The sequence below is a fragment of the Argiope bruennichi genome, chromosome 4, assembly GCF_947563725.1.
Source record: "Argiope bruennichi chromosome 4, qqArgBrue1.1, whole genome shotgun sequence".
In the NCBI taxonomy this organism is placed as follows: domain Eukaryota; kingdom Metazoa; phylum Arthropoda; class Arachnida; order Araneae; family Araneidae; genus Argiope; species Argiope bruennichi.
The window spans coordinates 52,805,455-52,825,815 of NC_079154.1; the positions used below are offsets into that span (position 1 = coordinate 52,805,455).

At 30.0% G+C, this 20,361-nt stretch overlaps 1 protein-coding gene across 3 annotated transcripts in view; it reads right to left on the reverse strand.

The window, feature by feature from the left end:
* The window catches only part of LOC129965454 (autism susceptibility gene 2 protein-like), an 889,904-nt gene that overhangs the window by 392,244 nt on the left and 477,299 nt on the right, over positions 1-20,361 (reverse strand). For all 3 annotated transcript variants that reach the window (XM_056079331.1, XM_056079329.1, XM_056079330.1), the window contains exon 4: positions 20,225-20,341. In XM_056079331.1, coding sequence (XP_055935306.1) covers positions 20,225-20,341 — 117 coding nt within the window. The remainder of the gene's footprint in view (positions 1-20,224; positions 20,342-20,361) is intronic.

Below are 20,361 nucleotides of genomic sequence, written 5' to 3' on the forward strand. Positions count from 1 at the left end.
TATGTTTATTAAACCACTTCAAATTACTTGATCTTTCTAAAAGAATATTCATTAGCGTTGACTTGATGGTACTTCAACAAAATATTTTTCTTGAAATTTGTCATTCCAAAAATATTTCATTTTTTTCCCTTCCCATTTAGTGTTTCTAATTTCTTTTGTCTGTTTATTTTTTTAGTAACTTGAACCTGATATTTCTTTCTTTCTAAGTTAAATTCAACTGAGACTATTTTAATTACGAAAAATTAATATTTACTATTTTAATTTCTTATTTAATTCTCAGTTTGGCAGCATATATTTGTAGGTATTTTTTTCTTTTTAATGTTTGTATTTTGTTTTGTGACTCAATACGTTTTGAGTAAGTTTAATTTTTTTCAAATCTCATGAGAAAAAATATACTTACCCATATTTTCAAATAAAAAACAATCGTAAATCTAAATAAAACGATTCTACCAATGCCTGAATTCAAAGTATCACTTTTAAAAAGATTTATTTTGATATAATGTAATTAAGGAATTAAGATTTCTTCAAAAGCATAAAACTGACGGAAGTTTGGGATTATAATTATTGTTTTGAAATTTAAGAAGGAAAGTGTTTTCTATATTATTTTTTATTACTATTTAAAATTAAATTCAAGATATTTCTTTTAATCTGTACAGCGTTATTGATTTTAAGCATTCGACACATAAGATGAACTTAAATGCAAAAACTAAAAGTTATCAGTTTGCAGCGGAAGAACCATTTTGCTGATTCCGCTTTGTAAGAGAGTGCACGAACTCAATGGTTCTTAACCTCCGTAATTTTGAAAAAGGTGAGAGGAATGGCATTACAATTCAGATATCTGATAATCAAGGGATGCCTTGAAATTAGAAATGATACTGGAAAAGGAATTATGCAAAATAATAATAGTAATACAAATGAAAAAAAGTAAAAATAAGATTACATAGTAAAATTAAATAGATAAATTCAGTTTCATAGAGCTATGATGGTTTGTTGTAGCATAAATCAAGACGAGGAAAATATTAAAACAATCATGTGATTATCAATAATAATAATACAGTTTCTTCATATCTTTGAGTAGATTATAATTATTCTATTTGGCTCAGTTTTCTAAATTTGTCTATATCCCCCTCTCCCAATCATTTACGAATTTTTTTTTTAAATCTAATTTTTTCAAGAAATTAAATATGTCTGTATAATAATAAATTATTTATTTCTAAAATAAACTTTATGAAATAAAATTAATTAATGATTAAATTCGACATAGTTTAGTGCGTTGCAAAGGGAAATAAATAAAGCATGTTTCTTGAAATGGAAACATGTTCTTGCATGCTCCTTAGAAATTGTCCAATAGAACAAAGATGGCCCAAGAATCATCTTGAATGGATAATCTTGTAAATTTTTTAACAATTATTTTGAGTATAAAGATACTATCTTTTTCTCTTCTTCATAGATAGTTTTGATTTCTATGGCTGAAAAATTATAGGAAGTAAAGATATGGAACTATAAGATAAGAAATTGAAATTGTGGTCGTTTAAAGAATTTAAGACAATTTTTAAGGAATTAAGAATACATAGAATTCACAACATTTACTCGTAGAGGAGATGTATTTCAGTTTAAAGAAACCATTGGAACTTCATTGCTTTTCGAGTTAACATAACTTGAAAGACACAATCAGAACATAGAAATAAAAAATTTGCAAAGCCAACTGAATTTTCATCGGATTGAATTATTTAAGCGATGTTTCTTTTAACTATAAATATTCATTAGTTGAAATTGAAATAATAATACTAAACTGTTAGAATAACTATCATAAATTTAGATGTATTAAAGTAATCTACAGCAAATAACAATCAAAACAATTTTAAGAGAAAATATTTTCACCACAAAAGTATTTAAACTCATCCTTAGTATTTTTTTGTTTGGGTAAGTCAGCTATGAGATTTTCATAATTTGATTAAAATTAATATAAATGTATAAAAACTAATAAAGCATTGTTGGACTCTTAAATTCCGATACAATGGCTTTATGTTAAAATTGTAAATATCCTGTGGTTACATATCTGATTAATAAAATACGAACTTTTTAATCCATTGCAATCGTTCAGTACAAAATTTAAAGTTCCACAGCATATAAAATTACAAAATAACATGATACTTGACTTGCAAATGATAATTAATTATGAATGGTATTAGAATAACGCTCCAAAATTAAGTTAAATAATAATTAAATTTAATTTTAATAAATTCGATAATAAGGCCTATATAATTAAATGAAAATTCTAAATTAAATATTATTCGAAACATCGCAAAAAGATCTCGAGGACCTTTGGACAAAAGCAATATACAGATTGAATTAAAGTTGTCAATTGCTACTTTGAATATTTAATAATCCTCCCAATGCTTGTTCTAATGCATCAGTTTTTCTAGTCTTAGAAATGTGAATTGATTGGTTTTGAACAATTAATAATAATGTATCCTATATTAGAGTATTAAATTCAAAAGGTTGCATGATACTTAAGAAATCTCAAATACCACACGGCAAAAATTAAAATCACCACATTAACGATAAACTAAACCCAACAATTCAAATCTATTCAGTCTTTACTAGCAGATTTTAACTTCCGCGAACGTGGGAACAATTGAAATCCCATCAACATTCTTTTAACTTCTGACACATCAAAAAGATGAAAAAGAAGAAGAGAGACTTCTAAAATCGAACATTCCGTCATCTTCCGGTACACTTCCTTCATCTCAATGCGCATTCTAGAATAAAATATCTCCTCTCTTTTCGCTTCAATAAAATTCAATCACTACGCTGAAAAGAAAAGAAAAGGAAACCCGAAAAAAATCCTACCGAAATCCGAACATCTACATGAAAAATGCACCTGTCAAACACTTCATTAGCCCGCATATATATTCACCCTCACCCCCCTGCCATAGCCAATATAACCATAGAGATCAAAATGATATAAAAAGTGAAAATATGGCCGCCGATTAACTTCGAAATATTCTTTCTCCCGGGGAGGACTGGAGAAGGAAGGTAAATGGGGCATGCATCTAGAAATGACCACGACCATTTGCTGGAAAGTGTTCCATAGAACAAAAATGGCCCAAAAATGATATTCTCCGAAAGATTTTTTTTCTCCTATCCCTTTTTTCCCCTTTCCAGTTTAGGGAAATGATTTTTCAGAGATATATTCGCGATTTCCTATGGTTGAAAAGTTATTGGAGGAATAAATGTAGACCTATAAAATGGAAATTCTGAGACTGCGGTCGTTTAAAGAGTTTTAAGACCGTTTTCAAGGATTTCAAAACACAAATTTGATAATAATTTTTCGAAAAAAAAATGATGGTTGAAGTCTCAGTTTTGAAAAGTATGAGCGCTCTGTGGGGAAATTTATTTGAAAAGAAGGACTAGATACAAGCATTGAACGAAATTTTATACTCCAGTAGGTAATAATATTACATAATCATATATATTAAACACGATGCTACTCTAATCGCGATCCACCATTTTTTAGTTTGGAGAGGAGGGGGGGGGCAGATCAAGTGTCGTCCTCGTCATCTGACGGCGTTTTAGAATTACACGATCAGTCCCAACACAGGCTTCTTGCTTTAAAACGGGACGTTAATATAATTAAATCAAACCACTCACAACTTTTTTGCGAAGCCATTAGACATAGGCAAATACTTCCAGCTGAAAAAATACTTTAATTTACGTAACGAATTACACATTTTAGTTATATTATTGTATGTATTTTTCTAAATGCATTGCTATAAAGGGAACGAAGTCTAAATTTTATATATAGGACCCAATCATATTAATTCATATATGGTAAACTATCCTTGACACATTAATATCTGAGGGGAAAAAAATAAAATTCCACTCCTCTGAGATCGAAACTGATCGAGTTATGAAACTTTAAATTTCATTATTTTAGACAAATCACTGGTCGCTTCCAGGAAGCAAAGTGAGTTGATTGGCGAATCTTCCTCATGACCTTCTTTAGAGATTAGATAGGCAATCTTTAAAGATCATGAAAACTTTTCGAAAAATGTTTTTTATACTTACAAGTAAAAAATCAAATGAATCCCTTTCTGATAGGTAAAATTAGCATAATTCTTAAAGAAATCTCAGTGTTTTCTAATTTTAAATTTGCGATACTGTAAGGAAAATCGTAGCACTTTCTAATTTTAAACCTCTGCACTCCGAACATTAATGAGGTACATTATTATATATACTTGAATATAATGGTTTCTTTTTAGAAGTTTCTGAAATTTTAGGCTTTCTATCATTTTTAAAAATTAATTTGAAAGTTTTTGCTCCCATACAGTTTTATAATAATCATTATGCGACAAAAACGTGAAAAAGAAGCATCCTGTGCAATGGCAGTTAGACTAAACATAGGAGTGCATAGGTTCAAACTTGCATTACAGCAAAAGAAATTCCAGTACTTTCTAATTTTAAACTCGCATTATTGTAAAAGAAATTTCAATATTTTCTCATTTCAAACTTGTATTAATGTATAAGAAGTAACATTGCTTTCTAATTTCAAACTTGCATTACTGTGAAAGAAATCACATCGCTTTCTAATTTCATACTCGCATTACTGTAAATGAAATCGCTTTGCTTTCTAATTTCAAATTTGCATTATTGTGAAACTTGTATTAATGTAAAAGAAGTAAGTAACATTTCTTTCTAATTTCAAACTTGAATTACTGTGAAAGAAATAACATCGCTTTCTAATTTCAAACTTGCATTACTGAGTAACAAATCACATTGCTTTCTAATTTCATACTCACATTACTGTAAATGAAATCGCTTCGCTTTCTAATTTCAAATTTGCATTATTGTGAAACTTGTATTAATGTAAAATAAGTAACATCGCTTTCTAATTTCAAACTTGAATTACTGTGAAAGAAATAACATCGCTTTCTAATTTCAAACTTGCATTACTGAGTAAGAAATCACATTGCTTTCTAATTTCATACTCGCATTACTGTAAATGAAATCGCTTCGCTTTCTAATTTCAAATTTGCATTATTGTGAAAGATATATCAGTACATTTTAATTTCAAATTTGCATTATTGTAAGAGAAATACTGATTTTCTAATTTCAAATTTGTACGTCTGTAAAAGAAATTTCAATACTTTCTAACTACGAACTTGAGAAATGTATACATAATAGACATAACCGAAAGAGCCGATGTCTCTGTTCTTTCGGTTATGTCTATTATGTTGTTTGTTTGTTTGTTTCTTATGGCACTTGCCATGGACAAGCCCGCTGTTAATCAGCGATTTTAAGCCGGTGGGGGGCGCCTCTTGTTTTTTATAGCAGCGCCAACTAGGGCCAAGAGTACGACTTTGCCACTCACGCATCACTCATTCGCTTGCACAACCCCTTTTTACAGGAGGGCACATTCACACATCTCACAGATAGAACAACGGAAGAACAACCATGCCCAAACCGGGACTCGATACCAGGACGTCCAGATCACGGTGAATTTGCGCTACCCCTATGCCAGGACGCCGGCGTCTATTATGTAAACATTTCTTAATAAGCTCTCAGAATTGGCGGGTTATTTTTATTAGGGCGTGCTCTGTAAAGACATGATGGACATAAAGACATAATTTAATCTTACATAATATTTCTAAATAGACGGTTCAACATAAGGGCAGACTGAAAACTTGATTTCTCGACATTCAAGCAATCATTATTTAGCAAGTATATACTTATGATATCAAATTACCAAAACACTTATTTGTTTTTTTGCTATTAAATGCTATACCCTACGTTAGATTGTTTTATTTCTCATTAATGATCGTGACAAAATTTGATAAATATAACAAACAACGAATCGTTTTACACGAATCTGACAGATACAGATTAATCAAATATGATTACTGCAATGCATATAACATTTAAACTACTTTGCATCACATGTATTTTTTTTATTTCCATAAGAAACTAGAACCGATAACTCTTCTCATAAAAAAAAATTCATCATCAGAACATAACTTTTCGTTCTCCATTGTGCAGCGTGATGAAGATATCGTGCCCAATAACATGTAGCATTAAACTTCAAAGTCTCTGATAAAAAAAAATACCGGCTCAGCCAAAAAAAAAAAAAAAAAAAAAAAGGTGGAAAAAAAACCGAGACTGAAAAAACCGCACACTCCACCCTTTTGCTCGCATTATCTCCCAGCGCTATCTGCACCGAAAAGTCTCGGGCGAAAAGTAATTTGGCCGCTACGGCCTCCTCAGATTACCTGTTATCAGAGGTAATTATGAATCACGACGGACTCCCGTACTGCCGTATTTAATAACCTGTCCCTGTAATAAAAAGCTATCCATCACCCCGGCCGCGAGGACTGTTTCAATTAGTAGCACCGGGAGGGGCGACACGAAGATTTAGAGGATTTAGAAGTTTTTTTTCCCTCTCTGTCTCTCTCTTTTTGAAGAATTGCCTCTCCAGGTTGAAGATAAAAGGTGCCGTGTTATTAGAGCCCGAGGCGACGAATTAAAGGTGTTGAGACGTTGTCAGAGTGATTAGGACGACACATTTCAAGTGAGGAGGAGGTGGTAGGGGTAGAGGTGATGTCTGGAGAGTGTTCCAAGACCACCATGTTGCTTGCTCACTGGAAAGGGTGGCAGTTTTGTAATGAAATGAGAATGCGTCTGGGCTGAAATGCTTGTAGCTAAGTAGATTAAACTTCGGAATCTTTACGCTTAAAACCGTTCCAGGACGCTAACTGTTGTAGAAGATGGATGAAGACCCTGTCTGTGCAAGTTCGGGTTATCAAATAGGAAAAGTAGATAGTTGCTCAGTGGACCCTTCACTTTGAAAGAAAACGCTTCCGATATTTTTGTAGCATTTTTCAGGGTAATTTAACTCAGTGGTCTTCATTCAATTTACAAGGATCGAGTACTAGAACTTACAAATTAATACAAAGTACAATTTAAATTTCAGAACATTACAGGAAGGAATTGTTTTTATGCACTTAAATGGGTTTACAGATGAGTGTAGTGTTTATTATACTCACTTATACACAAGTTAAAGCTATAAAAACTTATCATTTTGTTTAAAGCTACTTTTAAATCAAAATTTTAATTTCCTCAAAAGCAGATGAATGAAACCAAATCTTTCTTGATGATGATACACAATTAACTGCTTTATTATTTCAATTCACATTCTATATTCCCCCATAAATAAGAAAAATATTATTTTTTGATTAATAATTATATCATATAAATATTAATTTAATAATTATACCAAATTTCATGACGTTAGAGCTGTACGCGCTCGGCTAAACTAGTTTCAATTAATTTTAATCTGTCCCTAAACTTAAAAATTCTATTCCAAATTATGATGTGGAGATGCTCGTGACTCTCGTGTTACACCACGGAACTCCGAAACATCACGACGTTGCCATTTTCCATAATATTTATTAAATAAATACTGCTTTTATAGAGATAAAAAAAATTGAAAGGTCTGATTTTAATAGACGTGGAGGGAAAAATCCCCTAAATTTGTGTTGTCTAAAGGGCTCTAGGCAGCCCAGTGTAAATGTTAGAATTTCAGGTGAAACAATTTTTTTTTCATTTATTTCCATGCCCTATTTGGCATCACCAAGAAATTGAAAGAAATGAAGCATTAATTAATAATAAATGAAAATAAAGTCAGTGTGGTCAATTACTTTGTACATAATGTGATTAAAGCATCTAAAGATAATTTGATTAATTTAATTGTGGAAAAGGAAATGAAATATCAGGGAGTCAGCTTTTAACTGATAATATATAAGATATTTCTATTTCAAAAGTTTATTCTGACGGTATGAGCATGACAAATAGATATGCTGTTTTTTTTTCAAAATTGTGCTTACTTTTCTGGAAATCGTGTTCCAAAATAGAGGACGACACATTGTACATTTACAAGTTTTTACTCCAATCATTGGAGAGTACAATGAAAAACATCATAGTCCAGATAGTAAAATCAACTGGTGCTTGAATTTGAATAAACTAAACTACCAAAAAATACTGCTGATAATACAAAAAATACTGTATTTTATTTCCATTATTTCTGAGCATATGACCGTTTTCCATCTGGACATTTCAGAATTATTGATTTTTAAAGTTCTTCCTAAGTTTTGAAACATCCTGTATATATATTTTGAGAAAAAATACTTTCATGAAAACTTTTTATTAAATAAACTATTTTAAAATTATCGCTAATATTAAAAGATACATATAATATATTAGAACATATAATAACTTTTTCTTAGAGAATAATGACATTTTAATCTAAAATCTTTTTATAAAAGCTTTCATCTCCACTTTTATAAGTATAGTAAGAAAAAACATTCAAAGGAATCAATTAAATAACGATATTTGACCATTAAATCAAATTTTCATATGGCAACTCTTGAAAAAATTTCAATACTGCTTTTTCTAAAAATCGTATTTGTAACTATGAAAATTTAAACACTCACTTTCGGATAATAATATAAAAGATATACTCCAAATGATTTAGACTCAACTCAAAACATTTTGTAGAAAATTCAAATGATTATATTAATCACAATTTATCATTCAAAATGAAACGTTGTAAACCTAAATATAACAAGCATTAAAATTAATTCTGGAAAACTACGACATATTAAAACAATAAAACTGCGTATACCAACGCAAGAACGGGACATATTTAAAACATTAACAGAAAAGATTGGATAAATTCACACAAACATGAAAGACATATTATAATAAGATTATAGTGAAAGTTAAAACTGATCAATAGGATCATGACCTATCAGAAAATATGAGTTTGCAAACAGGATTTTGTCTGTCTTAGACTCACCTTTTACAAAATGTGATTCAAGTTATTCTAAATTGCTTCAAGTTAAAAAAAAGGCAAAAATTTATTGAAATAAAATGTTATACTTATATATTGAAGATATAACGAAAAATTAAAGAAAAATCAAAATTTCACAAATTTTTATCATAACACCTTTAAAAAAATTAATACACATAACAAAACTGATTAAATATAAATTTTCGCTGTTCTGCTTGATCGATGCAGTTGTAACATTTTAGCATTTACTCCAAATGACATTATGGAGAGTCTCATTGGAGTTTTGTGTCATGCACCAAATACATCGCTCTAATAACTCATTTGATGCTAGTTAGTTAGTTATATTAACGTCCCGTTTTAAGCAACAATAGGGCTATTTTGGGACGGACCTCGTAATATTGAACCACGGTCAGATGACGAGGACGACACTTGAGCTGGCACTCCCCTCTCCCCACCACGCCAAACCAGCAAGAGGACGTTTGGCCTTGACGGATTTAACGTGAAACAGACCACCTTACTCGACGGTTCTTCCGTGGAATCGGGTCTCGAACCTGAAACCCTACGGCTCAAGAGTCGAGACCTTACCACCAGGCCCTCAACTCATTTGATGCACGTCTTTAGTAAATTGGCAATATTGTTGCCAAATGAGCTTCTTTTACAGGTGTTTAAATCTGAAAAGTGGGCGTGGCAACATTGTTTACACTCTTGTCATGCATCAAAAATTCTTCAACACCTTAATAAAAAAATAGAGCTACAGCTCTGAAATTTTTCAGGTACATCTAAAAAGACTCAATATATCATATAAATCAATAAAAAAAAATCGAGTTTTTGATAATTTTTTTAATACCGCGTCGCTGGATTCTGGAAAACTACGAGGCATTAACACAATAAAATTGCTTATACGAACATAAGAACGAGACATATTTAAAACCTTAACAGAAAATATTAGATAACTTTATTCAAACATGAAAGACGTATTATGATAAGATTATTATGAAAGTTAAAAACGGTCAATCGAAACATGATTTATCAGAAAATATGAGTTTGTAAATTAAATTTTGTAGAGGAATGACTATCTTATAGTTAGAAATTTTTTAAAAAAAAAAGAAATATATAATTTCAAAGCGTTTAAAAGGAAAAATCATTAAAAAGCAATTCTATGCAATCAATGTAATCAAACACTTGCAGCGAAATGGCGGATTTTCATTTATAAAAATTTATATATTCATAGATTTAGATACATTAATTGAACGAAAACATTTTACAGAACAATATTTGAGCATAGTTCATTGCTTAGGTTAAGAAGTTGGGCTCTAGACAGCCCAATGTAAATATCATATTTTTAAGACTTCAACTTTTTTTCTACATTCATAGCCCTATTTGGCATCGTCAAGAATGATTGATTTTCAAAGTTGTATCCAAGTTTTGAAACATTCTGTATATATTTTTGGAAATTAGTACTTTTATGAATTTTTTAATTAAATAAAATTACTTAAAAACAATTACCACTTTTAGAAGCTATATTAGAATATCCTTAAATTTTATAGAACAATATTTGAGAACGAATCATTGCTCAAGACAGTTGGAACATTACTCCAAATCAAGTTGGGCTCTAGACAACCGAATGTAAAATTTAGAATTTTTCAGATAATCATCTTTTTTTTTTTTTCATTCATGTCCCTATTTGGAATCGCTAAGAATTATTGATTTTTAAAGTTGTTCATAAGTTTTGAAGCATCCTCTATATATTTGGGGGAAATAATACTTTTATAAATTTTTCTTATTAAATAAACCACTTAAAAATATCACCAACATTAAAAGATATATTTAATGTACTAGAACATCCTTGACTAACAATATTAAAAGTCTAAAAGACAGTGACTAATTCATCTGATAAATCGAACTAAAGTTTTTCATTTAATCCGCATCAAGACCCTTAAAATACTTCACTGGACCATCTCGAGTAAGTTCCTTAATGGGAAATTTTCGTCTTGGAGTTCTGGCCATCTGCCACCATTTTCTTGGATTCACCCAACAGAGAGATAGGGTCGGACCGGTCACTGGCGCAATGGTCAGAGGATATCCCTCCATTAACCCCCCCACCTCCCTCATCCTCCGCAAGCAGAAAGAAATGAAAGGGAAAATATCCATCTCCGGCGAATAAAAAAAACACACACACAACAAAGCAAAAGTTATGATTCCCACCCAAACGCGGTTAGGGCCCCCCATCCGAAATCGTCTGCAAATATACCCAAGATAACTCCCTCCAGCCCCTGAGAGAGAGAAAGAAGAGACGAAAATTGACACAGAGCGTAAAAATACCAAGGGAAAAAAAAGGGGAGCTTTTGATAAACGAGGCAATACCACACACTTAACTCCTCGCATGGATATCATTCATAACTGTGTACCCGCAGAGAATGGAACAAAATAAAAATAGAACGATCCATGGGGATAGGGGGTAGGTAGTTGGAAGATGCTCTACTCTTTGCCTTGTCAACGTCCAGAAGCTATGAAGAAGATTGGTGGACACAGATAATGGGGCGAATCTTTCTTTGGTAACGATGCTATATCCTCTCTCCTATAGATATATGAATGTTGGCAAAAGGCGATTGCTCAGCCAGATCGTTTGATAAATCGGGGTTCTGCTAAAGTGGGGGAGGGATTTATGTGGCAATGTAAATGTGGAAAACACTGTTTGTCAATGTTTGGTTTGGAATTTGTTCAAAATTCTTCTTCTTCTTCTTTTTTTTTTTTAGATATTTCGTTTGTTAGATAGAATGTTGCCATGAATGTGTTTAGGTTTATAAAAAAATGACGAGGGGAGAGTGTCGAATATTTCAGGATGCTGGGAAAGGTTACAAAAGTAAATACGAAAATGTAGTTGGAATTCACAGATTTAAATATTCGGAAGGGAAGGATAGTATCTTTAAAAATGGTGTTTATTGTTGCTTCCCAAATAGTTAAAGCTACTTTTTCAGAAAAATAACCTCAAAATTCATTTTTAAAAATTAAATAAATCTATTATTATTATTTTACTATTTTATTTTGATTATTTCTTTTTCTTTTCCACTGTCTAACAATCTATAACATTTTATCTTAATAATGAAAAGGTATGCAAACAAAATTAAGACAAACTATGCAAAAAAAAACAAAACAACAACAAAAAAAAACGCAAATTAAATTATGCAACGACATACTTATTTAAATCTTATTTTTTTCTGCAAATAAGAAAAAGTTGAAAATATTTTATATTGCATAAAAATACACAAAGTATGCATTTTTATTTCGTGTTGAGAGAAATGAAAAGCAAAGCGATGCGGTATGAGTCTATTTTTAATCCGTGTTAAAACTAACAGAACTTCTTTCAACTCAATCAATTCGGGTTTAAGACATGGGTTCTTTGTGATATATCTCTACAGACTCGGCCTATATATTCGTGATCGCTGTGACTTCGGATACAAAGGAGATCTAAGGCACAATATCACTGTTATCATGCTTAGTGTTGAAAAACTACCTATTTAATGTCAAAATATTGCTAAAAATAAAAGATTCGTGGTACGAATGAATACTAAAGGTTATGAAATTTTTACAAAAATGATGGCATTCTTTCATCATTATAAATGATTTTAAGTGCCTTTATTAGCTATAAAGGCATTCAATGCTGAACCTTCTTATTTTTTCCCACTTATTTCTGAGAATCTTCTTTACGCCGAAAGGATTTGTTTTTATGCAACCATTAACATATCTGTTCTATACTGATGATATAGTAATAAAAATGTGTATATCCCCCTTTCAAAAGATGTTTTTTCAGTGGCAGAAGTAGATATTTTGCAGCCCTATGCAGTGCACATTGCGAGCCCTCTCTTTCAAGAAACTGATCAAGTTAATTCCGCATTTCAATGCCTTTTTTGCATGTTAATGTTATATTTTAGGTTGATCTTTTTTTATTTTATTAAATTAATAAAAATATATTTGTCTAATAAAAATAATAAAAATATATTTGTCTTTACTGATCTATTATTATTCCTGACACCCAACATGCGCCTTTCTACATAAAATTATTGAATTAGATGTTCGGTATTTATAAATATTCTAATAACAGAGGGAACGTCATGAAGCACATGGAAGACATACCAATTATTCTTGATAAAGTCATAAATTTATTATAATATTTTTATAATTCCCAGAATTTGCATTTCTTACAAACTTATTCATTTGGCAAACAGGCAAATAAACTTCTTTAATTACTATGCTTTTGAACCCCTTACAGTTCGGCGGATCCTAGGCAGCTACCTGGACTGTAAACTCGGAAGTTCGTCACTGTAATTTTTTTCTTTAAATATCTCGTTTCTTACAATTAAGAATTGCGCAGTTTTACATTCTAATGCATGAAATATAAATAGAGTAATATAGTAATCATTAAGGGGAAAAAATCGAAATCGATATAATGGTGAGTTTTGGCATTTTATATTTTCCAAATGCAGAAAAGAAAATTCTGTAATTGAATTAACTTGTGCTAACGCAATTATGATAAGTCAAAACCGCAACATGTTAGACGGAATTAACCCTTTCTAGGGTCGTGGGAAGTATGCTTCCCACCAAATTTATCAATCTTTGTATGAAATTATGTAGGTTGGCATAAGTTCTGACACATTTTTTTTAGAAAGACAGAAACTGAGATGCTTCAGTTCTTTATCTTACACAAAATGATGTTTCTTGATTTGATACTTAATTATTAATTAACCAAATTAATTAATGAATCAAATTAAATTTATCTAATAAGCTAAATGAATCCCTTTTCTTATTCTAATTTCAAGCCTAAAAATATTTTAACATAATATGACTAGAAAAAAAGGGCCCTTTAAAGGGTTAAATTGATAAGAGGTTCTATTATTAACATTTTATTACTGCATCATAAGGAAAGACGAATTTCGCTCAATCTCTTATTTGATTTTCTTTTTTAATTTATGAAAACATATGAAACCGTCACTTCCATAATTTTTCAACGTTGAATAAAATATTGCATATATTGTTAGTTACAGCCTTTATTTACATAAATATTTTCACAATATTCGATAAAAATTTTAAATACATTCACTTGAAAGGAATAGTATAATTTTAACGAGGGCATAATTAAAAAACTTTATTTTGGAAAATGATAAAATGAACGCGGAAATACTGCAGTTGATAAATAAAATGCATCGGCCTAATTTTTGTCAGATATTTTACGCAAAGCTGATGTAAGCACATAAACGATGACAAAATAGCGGAATCGATCATGCAATCATACTTTTGTTCTGAAAATCAATCAATATTATTTTCTTTTCAACAGCATTATTTTGTCTAATTTAAATGTAAAATCCATATTCATAAAAAAATGGCGCATTTCTATTGGTAACTATTGCATATTGAATTCAAAACTACTATTTACCACTATTGCATATTGAATGCAAAATTAGTAACTAATAAACATTTATCGGAATATTATCCGATATGTCGGATAATTATGTTATCGGAACATTATCCACCTCGCGATCTCCCCTGGATTAAATAGCACAATAATAGCGCATAATTATATTTAACTATAATTTCGTGCAACATTTTAGTATAATTTCGATTTATTACAAAAGTACTCACAAAAATTGAATTTACATAGCATTTATAAAAATCCTATAACGAATGATTAATAAACTTTGAAAATTGCTTCAAATGACTAAAGCATTAAAATCATTTGAAAATTCTCCAGTAATATTCGATAAATCCTTTTCAACTAACAAGTTCACAAAGGATATTCTAATTTTGCTAGTGGGCATTTAACCCTTTGACTAATTCATTTTCTCTATTATCTAATTAAATGGGCCTTTTAGTTTTAGGGTGTTTAATAGAATTGATTAAACAGAGAGTTTACACAAATGTGAGATATTAATAGAAGCTACGTAATTTTTGTATTGTATTATATGTCATATAAATGATTTAATCCAATTCATAAGTTTAAAATTCGATGATTGAATTCACATATGTCGCATGGACAAAACGATTAAGAAGTTAAATTTTGGAATATTTTTCGCCACATCCAAAACATTGAAGAATAACTTACGCAGAAATTAGAAGTCATTAATTGATTATATTCACATAAAATATTAATAAAGTTTTAAATGATTCGAGAATTTTATTTTAGCTATTTGTAACTAAATAAAATTGCTATAAAATAATTAATCCTCTATTATGAGTAACTAATTAAAAATCCTTACAATTATATTCAATATGAGAAAAATGATTAAACAGTTAAATTTTGGTACATTTTCAGCCACATTTTTAACATCAGAAGAATAATTTATGCAGAAAGTAGAAGTCATTAATTGATTATACTCACAAAAATATTAATAAAATTTTAAATGATTTGAGAGTTTTATTTTAGCTATTTATAACTAAATAAAATTGCTAGTTTAAAAGTATTACTTTGATAGAAATTTTCACTAAAATGAATATTTCCTAGACATGAATTTTATATGTAACACTGTAATATAAATATTATGTGTAAAAATTCTTACCATTACATTCTAATTTCTTTTCAATATTGAAATTAATCCCGTCACATGATTTTATATTGAACAAAAAGATTTATTTCTTTTCAAAAAATTAATGCAAATTTCAAATAAAACTAAACAAGTTAAATAAAACGGTAGACTATTTTCCGTTACTTTATTTTATATTGAACAAAAAAATTTATTTCTTTTCAAAAAATTAATGCAAATGTTAAATAAAACTAAACGAGTTAAATAAAACGGCAAACTTTTCCAGTTACTTTATTTTATATTGAACAAAAAGATTTATTTCGTTTCATAAAATTAATGAAAATTTTAAATAAAACTAAACATTAATAAGTAAAATAAAATAGTAATCTTTTATAATGAAAGTTTTTACTTTTTTAGGTTAACTATTCAAATACAATTATTTTAATGATTAACATCTCTTCAAAATTAAAAGGTTCCGCCATTACTTAATTCTACAATTCAATGAGTCTTTTCTTAATCAAAAAATAATTCTATTATCCTCCGCCTGGCTTATGCCCTCTTAATATACTTTGAACAAAAATAATTTTAAATACATCATTAAAAAAAAAAGAGCTTCTCTGAAAAAGTATAAAGTAGTTAAAAATGTATTAAATAAAAAAAGGTATGTACAGGCATCTTTATTTTACCATAGAACTTTTATTAAGCTTTCGGTAATGACATTACAGAATAAAACAATAACAAAAATAAACAAAACAATAAAATGAATTTACGGGGAAAAAACATTTTCTATCGCCAAAAAAAAAAAAAAAATACATAAGCATCATGAAAATCAAGTAACCTTTTTATTGAGGCATAACACTAGAAACAATAATGAAATAAAAAGATTATTTCTTCTTGATTAAAAAGAAATAGAAATTAGAGTGTGATAGCTTCATTAACCTCTCCATTGACTTTTTGATAGTCGAAGAATAATTAATTATCAGCCATAAAAGCGTTCTTTTTTTTCCTTTTCACTGCTCTTCTTTTTAAACTCGTGCAGACGATTTTTTTTTACTCCCACAAAATCTGTAGCATTTAATCGCACTTTTATCGCTTTATCTATATTAATGAGGAAGGCAATCAAAAAATGCTTTCGCGCGGTATTTAAGTATAAAAAGCAACTCCCCCGTATATTATTATTTTTTAATTTATCAACTTAATTATGTGGTTTTTCGTAGGCATGATGAGGCTTACCGCTACCATTTAAAACTCACATGATGGCGATTAAAAAAATATTTCACCTAAATGAGATTTTTTTCTCTCCTCTTTTTTATTTGAATTTTACTGTTGAAACTTCTTCTTTAAATGAATAAATAAATAAAAATGGCCTTAATTACAGCTATTAATAGTAAATAAATTAAAACTCAGTTCTGAGAAAATGTTAACATTATGTATTTAAATGAGAAATATGGATGTTAAGATTAGATGTGGTCATTAAAATCTTTCAATTTGCTGTTGCAAGTGTTCAATATTTCAGCCCATCGCCTTAATTTTTTGTATTTATTTACAAAAAAAAAAAAAAAATTCAGCTCTGCAATACGTAAATATAATTTAAACAAAAAATAAAAGAGTAATGAAATAAATTATCGAAAACTGCCAGTTTGACGATTTTTTTATAATCTACTTGAGTAAGTAAAGGATGACTAAAAATGAACGCAAGATTTTAATTTGCCACCATTCGTGCAGCGAAGTATTGGTACATTATTAAAAAAATATTTTGCTATTGATGGTTTAGGGTTAGTAAACGTTACACGATACGTTATACGTTATACGTTACACGATAGAACAACGTATTTTCATGGTTTAACAATATTTCAAAAATAATGAAAGTTTGGTGGCTATAATTTAAAAATTTGAGAATTGGTACCCTAGATCGTGTCATTTAATATCACTGGATTTCTTTTTATGGGGTAATTTGAAGTTAAAGTTCTATGCCAACAAGCCCGCAAGTATGCGCGCATTGAAGAAGGAAATTCAGCGCTACATGAACGAAAATCAGCCACTTTTATGCAAAATGGTCATTTAAAATTTTGACAAAAGGTGCGTATGTGCCAGTAAAGCCATGGAGACCAGTAAAGCCATGGAGTAAAGCCATATTTCATACGTAAAGCTATGCTGTGTACTTTAGGATTCAATAAAGATATAACAATTTAAAGGAAAAAAAGAGTGTTTTTTATTTAATTCAAATCTTGTATTAACATTTTATTCTATCGTGTAAAGCTCCTTTTTTATAACCCTAAATTATCAGCTATCAAATGGTCTTTTTTAATAGGGTTGCCAACACTTTATTGCATGAATGATGGCAAATTCAAATTCTGCATTAAGTTTGGTACATCCTTCCTAACAAGAAAGAATCTTTATGCAAAAAGCATGAATTTGTTTAACTAGAAAAATGTTTTTACGAAATCAATTTTGAATGATTCCATAATCATTTAAGAAGATCAATTCAAAACACTTTCCAACATTGGAGAAACCTCCAATGTTGGAAAGCATCTGACGGACTTCCAAATTTTTTGACTCGTTATTGTATTCGTTGCTATGCGTTATTGTATTTGCAAAAGTATACTTGAAGTAATTTGATTTATACGAATCGTTATGTCAAAGAGAATACTAAATATTAGTTTACACATCCTATTTTGAAATGCTAAATATATGCTTGATAAAATAAATTATTTATAATATTTATAATTTGAAGTGCCGGCGTCCTGGCATAGGGGTAGCGCATCTTCCCCTGATCTGGGCGTAATGGGTTCGAGTCCCGGGTCGGGCATGGCTGTTCATCGTTGTGAGATGTGTGAATGTGCCCCCTGTAAAAAGGGGTTGTGCAAGCGAATGTGATGCGTGAGTAGCTAAGACGTACTCTTGGCCCTAGTTGGCGCTACTAAAACAAGAGACGCTCCCTTGGCCTAAAATCGCTGACTTCGTCAGCGAGCTTGTCCATGGCAAGAGCCGTTATAAAACAACAACAAAAATAATTTGAAGTAGACAAATAATTTATAGATTAATTTTACTTGAACACAGTTTTTTTTAATTAATTAATTGAACGAATAGTTTTTCAAATTCAGTATTTTTATTTTGAATAAAAAAAAAGGGCAAATAATGCAGTGTAAGATTCAAAATCATAAAGTTAGAAACTTTTAGCATTCAAATATCAAAAAAAAATTATGTTTGAATGAAATGAAATTATTTAATTTAGTAGAAATCTTAGAAATATTTAATCTAATAAAAATTTCCAAATATTTATCCAAACATTAAAGTGGATTTCCTAAATTTAGGAGTTCTACTTTAATTTTTAACCCCTTCGCACATAATGATATTTGTGACAAGCACATCGGATTACTGAAGTTTTAGTTTATAATCTGCATTTAAGCTAACGAATTAAGTATTTAAAATTGAAAAAATCACTTAGAAACGTTTCAATATCTCAAATGCCCCTTATATTATTATAGGAATCAAAATAACAATAAATGTCCAAAATAAGATTGTCATCTAATTAGGAAGTAAAATTCGTATGTCAAATGTTAACATTAAATAGCCACTCTATAATTCATAAGCACTCACCGACTGAGCGTCAAACAACCAAAGCACATAATTACATTAAAGCACATGAACAAATCAGAGATTCGCAGCAAGTATTCATAAAATGGAATATTCGAACTCTTTTTCTTTTTTGCTATTTCTTCGAAATCACCACAATTTGGTTTAGTAGGCCATAGAACGAGGACTCACTTTTTCCGACGATTCGCCCTCTTCGTGGATCAAGTCATTTTAACCTGAAGTTTTACCTCATAAAATCGAAAACATTGTATATACACTTTTGATTATTTATCTTCTTAAAGATTATGACAGAACAGATTTGCAAACGATTAAAAGATATAAATTGTAAACCTTTTTGAAGCTAACTTAAAGCTTAGTCATCATCTAAATCTTCTTCCATTAATTAAGGTGAAATGTTCCTTCACGGAAATAGTTTTTTTTAGTTACAGCCAGTCACACTGTTATCACAGAACTAAACCATATAAACAAAAATTATTGTAGCTGGCTATTATGTTCATTGACTATCCAAATTTGCATAAGTGGACAACTGCCAACAACAGTTCAAAGAATCTTCACAGTGTTGGTAAAAGGCTAGAAATCTTTTCCATCATTTTTAAAAATGTTTTTAAATTTTCAGGGTATTGTAATATTTTATTAAAATTAACATTATCCATAATGAGTCTTCCTCTAATTTCTTGTAGTTCTATTATGTAGTGCCGAAGCGAACCTACTTTCCCACGTATACATGTGTTGTCTTGCACCCTTCCTTATTTGTAGAAGCATCCAGGAAATTTTCCATGTCTTGATATAATTTGCACTATCATAGGGTGAAATATTCTTTTTATGACTTCTAGTTCCGATATGAATTCATATGTTATACGCGTTTTGCACGACATCATCCGTCTATTCCTTCCAACGTATAGTCATCTCTTTTCTAATTTCCTTCTTTAACATTTGGAATGATTATGGGACTACAATATCTATTTGGCATTTCCGTACAGCATGTTTTGCATATTTATCTGCTCACTCGTTTCCACATATTCCGACGTGATCCTTATAAGGAAATTAGGAATAATTATCGATGTGATCCTTATAAGGAAATTAAGATCACATCGATAATTATTTGAGAAAGGGTCAAATTTGGATGCTATCCTAAAACTCAGTATAGTTTCAAAACGTTTCTCTTAGCGATTCCACCTTTTAATCAACTTTAGCTGTTGTCAATGCAAGCATACAATGCAGATTTCTGAGGTATCTATAAAAACAAAACAAAAAAAAATCTTACGATTTTGTCGAAAGCTTGTTCATCGTTTTCCACTGGAGCTTCTTCAACTTTCACGAGAAGAGGCTCTTCTACGGCAGGTGGTGGCAGTTCAGGCTTGGGAGACATTGCAATGAAGTTCTGGAAAAAGAAAAAAAAAC